Source organism: Olea europaea, chromosome 4, assembly GCF_002742605.1.
Source record: "Olea europaea var. sylvestris chromosome 4, O_europaea_v1, whole genome shotgun sequence".
Taxonomy (NCBI): domain Eukaryota; kingdom Viridiplantae; phylum Streptophyta; class Magnoliopsida; order Lamiales; family Oleaceae; genus Olea; species Olea europaea.
In genome coordinates this window covers 5687111-5698678 of record NC_036240.1, presented here as the reverse complement: position 1 = coordinate 5698678, position 11568 = coordinate 5687111, and the positions used below count along the sequence as shown (strand labels likewise).

At 32.9% G+C, this 11568-nt stretch overlaps 2 protein-coding genes across 4 annotated transcripts in view; both read right to left on the bottom strand.

Annotated features, from left to right (window-relative positions):
* Nucleotides 1-5644: 5644 nt before the first annotated feature.
* On the bottom strand, nt 5645-9383 carry LOC111393386 (aminoacylase-1). 2 transcript variants are annotated; one of them, XM_023018894.1, is made up of 4 exons: nt 8402-9383; nt 7274-7411; nt 6785-7033; nt 5645-6058 (listed from the first exon to the last, which is right to left on the bottom strand). In XM_023018894.1, exons 1-4 carry the CDS (start codon nt 9293-9295, stop codon nt 5945-5947), a joined length of 1395 nt encoding a protein of 464 aa, XP_022874662.1. In that variant the 5' UTR covers nt 9296-9383; the 3' UTR covers nt 5645-5944. The 2 variants fall into 2 exon arrangements, with proteins under 2 accessions (XP_022874662.1, XP_022874663.1); XM_023018895.1 differs by having other exon boundaries at nt 6785-7024; nt 8402-9382.
* A 263-nt stretch (nt 9384-9646) lies between these two features.
* Nucleotides 9647-11568, bottom strand: part of LOC111393384 (Fanconi anemia group I protein homolog) — an 8545-nt gene continuing 6623 nt past the window's right edge. Inside the window, exons 11-13 of one of the 2 annotated variants that reach the window (XM_023018892.1) lie at nt 10624-11125; nt 10348-10538; nt 9647-10245 (exon numbers count right to left, since the gene is read on the bottom strand). In XM_023018892.1, coding sequence (XP_022874660.1) covers nt 9805-10245; nt 10348-10538; nt 10624-11125 — 1134 coding nt within the window. In that variant the 3' untranslated portion in view covers nt 9647-9804. Of the gene's footprint in view, nt 10268-10347; nt 10539-10623; nt 11126-11568 lie in introns of both variants that reach the window. The other variant, XM_023018893.1, reaches the window with a different exon arrangement.

Sequence of the window (11568 nt, the reverse complement as noted above, 5' to 3'; positions counted from 1 at the left end):
TCTTAAAAGTTTGTTTATAGTTCCTAGTTTTTAGTATACTACATTTACAAGATTAAAGCCTAACTTAAAAGTTAAATAAATCAAAAATCAATATATAATATTAAAAACAAGCTCAATTATCTTTTCTTCTTCTCCGTGGTCCTAGAAGGGGTAGAACTCCTTTATTAAATGATTGCGAAAATGCATCAGTTTTTGTAAAATTCCTTGATGTTTTTATGATGTGACTCTAAAATTTAGTACTTCATTACATGTTAGTTCCAATATTTATCTTCATGAAGTATGTGCACTTATAGCAGATTTGGAAGATTGGAGTTCAACTAAAAATTATCTTTTAGGTGAAATGGCTAATAACATGAAGCAAAAATTTGACAAGTACTAGAGGAACATGGACAATGTCAACCAAATGTTATTGATTTCTAGGTGCTTGATTCTAGACATAAATTAGATTATGTTCAGTATTGTTTTTGTGATATTTATAAGTATAAGGAATTGGCTAGTACCATGACCCAAACATTGAATGAAAATTTGATATCTACTTATGATTGATATGTAAGGTCACATATAAGTCCTCAAAGTAGTCAAGTATCGATGGATTCGGATTCTACAAGTAGTTTTCTTTTGCAAGTCAAGTTAGTTTCACTTTAGTGCATCTCCTGCTTGTATTTCCAAGTTTAAAGAACAACGAGCAGCAAAAGATTTAGTTGAAATAAAAAATGATGTCGAAAGATAGTTGTTGGATGCATGTGAAGATATAGAGGATAAGGAGTTTGATGTCTTTGATTGGTGGAGGTACATGAAAACAAGAATAGAACCTTGTGCAAACTTGCAAAAGATATTTTAGCAATTCAAGTATCTACTGTGGCTTCAAACAGTGCTTTCGGTACAGGAAGAAGAATTCTAAATCCCTTTCTTAGTTCTTTAACTGCTAGAATGGTCAAGGTTTCGGTTTGCACCCAAAATTGGCTCAGATCTGCTCTAAATGAGAACAAATCTTACATGGAATATGTGGAGTATTATAAAAAAATTGGATGAAGGTAATTAACTATTTGATATAGTTTGTTATTGTATGCGTTTCAATTTCATTTAGTGTTAATTCAATCATTTTTTTAGAGCTTCCGGAACCAACAATAACGAATGAAGACTCTAGCAGTAAGGATAAATAATTCATGCTATCTCAAGTTTTTTAAGTAGGTACTTTTATTTTTTATTTCTATTTTTGGGGTCACATTTGATCCTAGCTTTATAATGAAATATGATTCACGTTTCCATCTATGATTGTAGGTGAAGGTGATCAAACTGGATAATGGTTAATCTTAGTTTCTTGCAAATGGAAATTCAGCTAGCAAATTGAGCTTAGGATGTTATTTATATGTTAAATGATGGCTGTTGGACCAATTTTAGCTATTGAATTTGGAATGGATGTTATGGGTAATATTTGTTATTAATTTTGCTTTTGTTACAAGTGATGAAATAGTAGTTCAAATTTCAAAATTTAATTACTGCATGTTTTAGGTTTTTCAATTTTATTAATTTCTAGAGCAAAATGAGTCTAAAATCTGGTACTTCGAGTAAAATAGTGTGTTAACAACATGTTATGAATTTACTTTATTTACAGCTCATAGGTCATGGATTTGTGTTAATTGCAAAAAGAAGAGATTAGATGTACTCAAATTGGGCCCAAAAGCTTTATTATTATTATTTTTTAAAATTCAGTTTAGATAAAAGACAAGACCAATTAATCGAACCGATTCAAAACGATTCGGTTTGGGTCGGTACAGTTTAAGAGTTTGATCGAATTGATTTGGATTGAAATTTATTTTCGTTGGTTTGGGTTTCGAGTTGGGGTAAAAACCGACCTAACCTGAACCATGCCAAACCTTGAAACTATTATTGGCTAAATTAAGAACTAAATTTCTTATATTTCTGAAAGTTAATTAGGATAATAAATAGGGTCCCACCATCTCCACGTTGACTATTTAAATATTATTGTATCTAATAAATTTGATACAAATATTAGATGACTGCACGGTGTTCGCAATTTGAAGTTTGCAAATTTATTGCTCAAATAATGAGCATAATTTTCAGATTATATAATCAAGATTCTGTTTCATTAATACTAGTGAACATAAATATCAAAATTTTAATATATGTTAGTTAAGATGTCGAAAAATTATTTAACATTATTGTTTGTTAAAAGCATCCAATTAATTAAGTTGAAAACAAAATACTTCTTATTTCTATTTAGGAAATGTTATTATGCGTCATGTCAGTATCAGAGTTCACCATGTTATCAAAGCCTAATTTCTTCATCTAATTATTTTGATAGTGCAGTATATGTAAAATTGATCCATCACATTACACTAAGATGAAAAGTAAATAATACTGAGAAGAAATGCGTAATTTGAACTCAAATAGATGACACCTTTGTCCCATTAAACTTTTATGACAAGATTTTTAACGATACAACTTTTGTAGCGTATTAAAAAAAATTTACTTTTTTTTTTGTTGTCTTTAAATTCATTAGTTAGTTTAATTTATTTGAAGATATGTTATTTAATTAGTTAGTTGACTATGTTTATTTTTTCAAAAGATACAATTTTCTGTCTTAGTTTAAATTTATGGATATTTCAACAGTTTATTTTTAAAGAACTCTATTTTTATCATTCGTATTTAACACAAACAAAAGTGAGTTTTTTGTGACATTTCAGAGTTTACTATAAGATAAATATTGATGATTATCTAGTATTATCATCATACATAGATGAGTCTTTTCTAGTTTATAATGTATATTTCATTTCAATTGTAACTCTCATTTTGAACCTTATAAATACAGGTCTTAATTCTCAATAAAATACACAGATCTATTTGGCTTTTATTTTGAACCTTATCTCTCAAATTACTTGTCATTCTTGTAATCTAACGTTACAAAAAACTATGCCCTTGTTTGATTCCTTTTTTTTTTTTAATACATATTTCTCTTTTTTCTTTTCATTACATATTTTTCAATAAAATAATACACATAAATATAAATTCTTTCGTTATTTTTTAACCCACACTCTATATCAATCTATTGTTTCAAAATGCATTTTAAAACATGCCCTAATTAAACAAAAATCTACTTCAAGGCATGAGATCAACTGATAAAGGTGAAAAAATGAAAAATTATTAATATGGCGCAAATTGTAAAATTTGGATCAAAAATTAATTTTTAAGAAAATGCATACATTAATATATATCAAAAAAATACATGTAGCATTTTTAACTTGGTTATCTTAAATAATTCTCAAGGAGAAGATATTGATTCTTGATGATCGGTCAGTTTAAAATAACGAGAAATTAGAGTTTCGTACGAAAGATTGAATATATTTTTTTTCATATTGGGGGTGTATTAAAGCTATGAATTTATAAAATTATTTAAATTTGAATTTTGATAACCCACTAGATTTTAATGCAAAAGAAGAAAAAGAAGCGGCAGCATATGGAAAGTGGAATTTTAGCGTAAGATAATTTTGAAGTACAGTGTTAAAAAATTTGGTACATCTTGATGCAATGCATTAACAAATTGAAAATTTTGGAATGATCAAATTCACTATTAATTCTCTAGTTATTATCGAGAATCTAATCAAAACCAGCCGATTCTCGATTTGTGATCCTACAATCAATCCATTTAGTAGAGAAATTGGAGTTGAACCAATCGGCTCTATTCGATTCCATTCCAATTCAACTGGTTTCAGAAAAAAAATATCCACCCCTAATTGAGATCCTAATCATTTATGAAATCTCAAATTGACTTCTCAATCTCGCTTTAATTGTTAAAAAGACTTTTATAAAAAAAAAAAAAAAAATTTAAAATTTGACTGTTATGCCATTGAACTATATATTAAGGGCTTGTTTGGGAGGGATTTTTTTATCCCAAAAAATTGATTTTTTGACCGTTATTATATTATTTCAGTCATAATTTTTGACTTTTTTCTTTTACTGGTGAACCTCACTTTTCTTCTAACTGTCAAAAAATCAATTCTCAAAATCCCTCCCAAACGGGGCCTAAAAGAAATAAAAACCGAAAAAGCATACAATTTTTTTTTTTTTTTGGGTTTTTGTTTTTTATTCTTTTAATATTTAATTTCTAGTGATAATATAATGGTTACTTTTAACTGTGAAACTTACCAATTCTATCGGACATGGACTCAATCTCACAAGATTGTATAGGTTGAAAAGTCAAGACTTCAATTTTGAAAGTTAAGAGCCAATACCATGCCTCTTACAAGGTTGGAGAGGTTAAAATTAAGATTTTAATTTGAGTCATAGTTAACAAATAATTTTAATCATACATTTTATAGGATTCACAATTTTTAACTATGCATTTAATTAAATTTTATTAAAATCTACTAAAAATTTGATTTTAATCCCACCAAACAAGGGGTTAATAATGTGTCAAAACAATTTGACGTGTTTTTTAGGCTGCACCAAGACATAAAGAAAGAGGTTAAAATTTTCCTATTATAATATAAATGGATCATAAATTAATAAGATATAACGTTAATTTAAATGAATAAGAGATGTAATTCCTTTATTTTAACAAAAAAAACTAATTCTTAGAATAAAAGCAACTCCTGCAAAATAAAAGAGAGAAAAATTCTAATAAATTTTTATTATGACTATGTTTTACAATGATTTGCATGACTATTTATTAATATTAACGCATTTATTGTCTCAATTTTGAATCTTTAATTTTAAAAAATCATCTACTAAATCCCTTATTACATTTTGTTTTAATATACATGAATTCAGCAGAATTTGTTTCCAATACAACATTCGACAATCCTTTCTNCAATACCATGCCTCTTACAAGGTTGGAGAGGTTAAAATTAAGATTTTAATTTGAGTCATAGTTAACAAATAATTTTAATCATATATTTTATAGGATTCACAATTTTTAACCATGCATTTAATTAAATTTTATTAAAATCTACTAAAAATTTGATTTTAATCCCACCAAACAAGGGGTTAATAATGTGTCAAAACAATCTGACGTGTTTTTTAGGCTGCACCAAGACATGAAGAAAGCAGTTAAAATTTTCCTATTATAATATAACTGGATGATAAATTAATAAGATATAACGTTAATTTAAATGATTAAGAGATGTAATTCCTTTATTTTAACAAAAAAAAACTAATTCTTAGAATAAAAGCAACTCCTGCAAAATTAAAGAGAGAGAAATTCTAATAAATTTTTATTATGACTATGTTTTACAATGATTTGCATGACTATTTATTAATATTAACGCATTTATTGTCTCAATTTTGAATCTTTAATTTTAAAAAATCATCAACTAAATCCCTTATTACATTTTGTTTTAATATACATGAATTCAGCAGAATTTGTTTCCAATACAACATTCGACAATCCTTTCTCAGATATTGAGTTTCAATTCTCGAAATATTGACCAAAACTCAACACATGCTCCTTCTCTATTGCCCATAAAGCATGCTATCCATCTTCTCTGATCATTCATAATATCCAAAACTCAACACATGCTCCTTCTCTATTGCCCATAAAGCGTGCTATCCATCTTCTCCGATCATTCATAATATTATGCAACATGATAAATGAAATATACAAGTCATTAGTCGAATATCGCAATATTCCAAAAATAGTTGCATTATGCATATTCAACTTTTCTCAACTCCATAACAACGTTTAAGAGCATACTTGATATATTGAACTGAACAAGATTATTTCAAATTTCAAGTCGTCTAGATACAGTACAACTATATGTGCTCCTAATAACGGCTTAACAACAAGCCCCTTTCACATTCATTGTAATAAGCAAATCCAGGTACCAACAAATTTCGTCAAACATAGTCGATCCACAGCTTCAGAACCAATAGTCTGGATATGCAATTTTGGATGACAAAAACTTCTGCAATTTGAGCTGATTTCTTACAGTTCATCTCTAGAAGCCTCATCTTTTTGGTGGTCGGCATAAGATGCATAGGCTTTGATTACTGACTCATAAATGTCAATGCCTTTCAAATACTCGTCCTTGTTCAAAAACTGCACAAGATAAGAGTTGTGTAAATTTCAGTACGCATGCTCTCGATTGCAAACTCAAGGAAATAGAAGCATGTAATTTGTCAAATTATAATATAAAAAATTCAAAAAATCTATTCTTGCATCAACAAAAGATGAGCCATCTAAAGCAAAGTAAATTAGTCGCTAATAATCTTTCTTCTTCGTATACCTTACCTAAACCTATCGAAGCACAAGAGGGATGGTCTTCTTTTTCTATATTCAATCAAGAGAGACCCCTCTAATAAAATAAAAGGAATATACCAACACTAAGATATGAGAAATCAAAATATCTATTCATTCTCCAACATTTGAATGCTTGTTCCATTCTAAATCACTAAAAAAGGACAAACTCCATGTTCTATTCCTTATTAAAAATAAAAAATAAAAAAATCTAAAGAATTTAGAATAATATACCGTCTACGACTCCACATTAATTTAATTGGTTCAACTTTTTATTCAAATTAACAGTCAACCAAAATGCCACAAAAATTTGATGATTTCCAATTTGCAATTACCAAAACTAAGATAAAGTAATTTGGACTCATCTAATATCCAAGATAAACAGATTTCCACACTCTACATTAACCTGATATGATTGCCCAAAAACATACAAGAATGTATATCCCGTTTACACACAGCAAATGAGCATAAATTAAGTTATAAAACACAAAACCTTGTGAAACTACCAAGCAGTGAGAGATCTTTCACCTCATTGTGGTCATGAAGTAGAATGGGAGTGTTTGACATAGGAGAAAAGCCAATTGCGGGTAAACCTCGTTCCCTGAAGTAGCGTGCATCAGTTGAGGCAGGAAAAATCTCTGGTTTTCCAGGTTTACCATTAGCATCTCTTATAGCTTTTTCCAATAGCTTCCACCAGGGGTTCGAACTGTCTGAAGATGTAAGGATTGGCTTCCCAAACTCGTCAAAAACAGAAACCTTCTGCTTGAACTGTCCAAGCTACAACATATATTAGACATAGGGCAATAATGCAAGCAAACACAGAATCAGCTAGCAAGGCATTCGAATTATGGAAATCTAACAATACTAGATAGCAACCAGACAATAGTAAATACTCATCCAGAAAAAAAGGAATAGCATCATGACACTTTCACATTCGTAGAGAGCTCTTGTGATTCTTTGTCCAATCAAGTAGTACAACATAAATGAGACAATATGTAGTCATGTATTTTCTCTCACCTCAAAGGTCATGTTACGTGAAGCAGGTGCCCATTCTTCAGCAATTCGTCTCTCCAAGGACGCTGAATCTGCTGTTGGTGGGACCCGGATATCAAAACCAGCCAGAGCTTCAGATGGTTGCAAATTCATGACAAATCCCTGCCAAAGAAAAACCAGTTAATGATATGCTTATAATACACATATCACCTGGGAGATTGCAATGCAAAGGGAGCTCTTAATCAGATGGTATGCGATTCACAGAATCATCATGCACATAGGAGGATGTGGAATGTGCATAACTTAAGTTCCATGAAAAGGAAAGCAGATCGAACTAAAATGCTAGACTTTTTGATCAAGCTAAACTTAGTCCAGAAAAATAAGAAAGAATACATTATGATCTCCACCAAGCACCCCAGTTGTACTCGTATGCTCATGAATGCACTTTTTATAGCTAATGGCTTTAAAAACAAACAATCCAAACAGTTTCAGCATGCTAATAAGTTTTAAGTTCAGTTGCACCAACTCCTGTTTCTGTAGAGACAGCTTTAGACTTAATACGTACATTCTTGAGTATGTATGCATGCCTAATAGGCAGCAGAAGTACAAGATTTCTAGCTTTACGAGGAAATAAGGAAACTATTCTATAAAACAATTTCATTTCTATAATTAGAATGAGAAACAGTTCATTATTATGTATGTGTAGTTTACTGAGTGATCTCAAGTGGTAGTGCGCGGTGGCACAATATTTTCTGGAGGGAATGAAGGAGTGGATTACTTTTCAGTATCGAGGTAATTTTGGGGTAGGTCTTTGGATTGAGTGTGAAATGAATAATTTGGAGGGAATTAGGTTTATTTATAGACTTTGGCGAGATGCCAGCTGGCACCATCATTGTTGAGTTGTTGAATGCATGATGGTCGACACGTCTCCTCAATCAACAACCACATTTGGACGGTGCGCGATCCAACATCAGTAATGGAGATGATTGTGAAATTACAATATAGAAAATCCAACTTTTGTGATCATATTATTTTTATTTTTGGTTCTTAATCTTACCTAACAAACAAATATTACTCAATTAACTTATCAGAACTGATCAGTGCACGCTGTGTAGTGATGGATTTGAAAGAAGAAGAAAATGTCACACTCACAGTTGGAGAGGGCGTGCCAGCTTTCAAGAACACCATGTTAACAGAAATGACCTCTCCTTCAGCTTTGAGACCTGACTTTACCAAATCAAACTGAGCAGCCCTGAATCTCCTGACGCTCTCAATGCTCTTGAGCAGATTCTCCATTGCAGTATTATCATAGAGCTTTGCCCCGTGACCAGGCGCCCCAGTGGCCTTAATCACTAACCACCACGGGCACTTTTCTGCATAAAACAACCTGTAATTATCAGTGGGTGAGGGCAATCCCTCATCAAGTACAATCCCAACATTCATCTTCTTAAAAACCTCTGAATCAGCAAACTTTTCGGCACCATCATGTCCGCCAATTTCCTCATCGGGCACAAAAGAAAGGTACACGGTGCGAATTGGGCGATACCCTGAGATCTGTAGCTTCCCAATGGCTTCTAAGTACTGAAGACCGACGCACTTCATATCCTGAGAGCCTCTAGCATAGATATGGCCGGAAGAAGGGTCAAGGTGGGCATCAAAAGGCGCGTGTGCCCACTTTTCCTGCTCGGCTGGGACAACGTCCGTATGCGAATTGAGGAGGACAGAGGGAAGAGTGGGGTCGCTGCCGGCCCATTTGAGGAGGACCAACGGCTTGCCCTTTGCGAATTCCAGGATTTGGGATTCAAGGGAAAGGGAATTGGCCGCGGAGACTATGAAATCGGCGGCTTTGTGGTAGTTGGGTTCGGGATGGGCCGTGTTGATTTTCAGGTATTGTTGGAATCTCGATATGATTGATGAAGAATCTGTAAACTCGCCACCGTTGACCGTTGCTACCAAAACCGCGAATGAAAGAATTAGTGACAAATAAGGAAAGCAGGGCCGGCGAGACTGCCGGCGGTGTTGGGAGGCTGCGCCACCGCTATTCATCTTCTCAGTCGCTGTCTGCTTGAGCTTTTGCTACTAACGCTAGGGAGTGTTGCAGATCATTAGGGTGAAGGGGTATTGTTAAAACTTAAGCCCCCGTTTAGCCCTCATTAATTTGATTACTGTGAATAGTATTTTTTTTATTTTTTATTTTTTTTTTAATGGATGATTGTAGATAAATGAAAAAAATTCTATTGACATATTATATTATTCTATTGAAAATAGTGTGATTAAAAATAAGAGAGTAAAAAATTTAATTTAATTTAATTTGTTGAGATATAATGGAAGCTAATTGTGTTGATTAATGAAAAGTTATTTACTTATTTTTCTTAAGTAATTTTATTTATGGTTCCAAAGTAGCACGAAGATCCAATTTTACAACACAAGAAGGCAAATATTCATCTTTGACAAAATATTAACAATAAAATTAACAAGATTTTAATTTGTTTTCCTTCATAATACTATCCAATAATATTTTATAATCCTAACAAACAAGCAAATGATGGTGATTTTTATGCTTCTTCATCAGAGGATTCGTGCACAATGCTGCCCATTTTTGCTCTTTTTGTTTTAGGTAGAGTAGCATCATCCTCACTCTCAGAATCCTCTGCAGCCAGAGGATTAGACTCGGGCGCCCGAACGCATTCGGTTTCTTCTGTTTCTTCGTTTCCAGATTCTTTGGACGATTCACTTTCAGCATCATTGATATTATAGTTTTCCGGTTCTTGGTTAGGGTTATCATCTTCCAATGCATCTTCACTTGGCTCTACAATTTTGAAATCCCGGGATGTGCTACGTTTGGCATGCCTCAACAGATTAATTTTGGTGATCTTGCTAAGTTGGATGAGATATTTCTCATAGTCTTCTATCTGGAAGATCAAGTCCGGGATGCATCGGTTTTCTCTTTTGATTTTATTAACAAGTCCTCTAGATTTATTGCTCTCCTGTTGGCTCTGCAGATCAGCAATGACACGACTACAAGAATTATGAAATCTTAAATTTTTTTGTGAATAAAGCGTACGAACAAAAGCAGCACGTGAATACATGAGAAATACCTGTTGCATCTGTGAGACAAAGTTATAAATTGGGGCAGTTAACTGCCTGCAAGTTATTTCCACGAGTTTCTGGTAATTAAGGCTCGGTAAAACTTGCTTGCAGCCTTTAGAAGCAATACACAGCTTTGATATCCTAGCTAGGTTCTTGTAAAACTTCGCAGCAATTCGCAGTAAATATTCTGCTTGAGGATCTGCACTTTCAATGGAGATAAATTATAATGAGCTGACAAAATACACAATGATTTGCACAATTTACACGTGTTAGCGCCTACATACCCTTGAGGGTCATGGCAACGAAAAAAGATAAGACCTTCACGAGGGCTTCAGCTCTTGAATAAAGTGTGTCTTCCAGTACTGATCCAGAAGCAAATATACCCATTTGACGAGGAGGAATGCCTTTTCGAGTAGCTGTGTGGTATGTATTCAGTCTTGCTACGATCCAATCCATGTCAACGATGGTTGATTCAGCTAACTGCAGTACGATAGAAGCTATTGCATCATCCGTTGATTTGTTTATGACGCTGAAGGTTTCAGATTTCTCTAACGGATCACTGTCATCTGATCCCTTCACTTTTGAAAGTTCTGCAGCCATTTCTTGGGCAACCAGTAGGTCACCAGGTGGCGAGCTTAAAGAAACAGCAAGAGAGACCAAGCTTTTAGCAACCTTAGAATTTGACACATCACTGTTTTTGCAGACGCTTATCGCCCACATGGCAACAAGATTCCTCCTTTCTTCAGGCAATTTGTTGCCAATCATAGCCGTTATATCACAAAGAATCTGAGAAAATAGACATTCGTGTTAGTGGATAATAGAGGTAAGAAAGCACAGCAATACACTGACCTAAAGGAACCATCGTTCATGGCATGTAGAGTTTCTATTTGAACTTCATTTTCTGACTAGGGAAGGAGTAAAATCGAAATACATGTCAGGTGTGTGTTCTCCATAATGTGACTAATCAAAAGTTTGCTTCCAAATAAGATCCGCTTTTCCATGTCTCTTCGCTTAAATCTTGACTGTAGATTTCTGATCACAAATTTATCTCTAGCATTTGCAAGAAGAAATATAAAGTGCATTCACCAATTTTCTAAGTTCACATTTTATCTGCAATTTCAAGAAACTATAATTTTATCAGGTTCTTGATAAGCCCCGAGTTAAATTCACCTATAGCAGACGCAAGAAGGCACTAGAGGGGATCAACCATATGACAGCAGGGCCTTAGT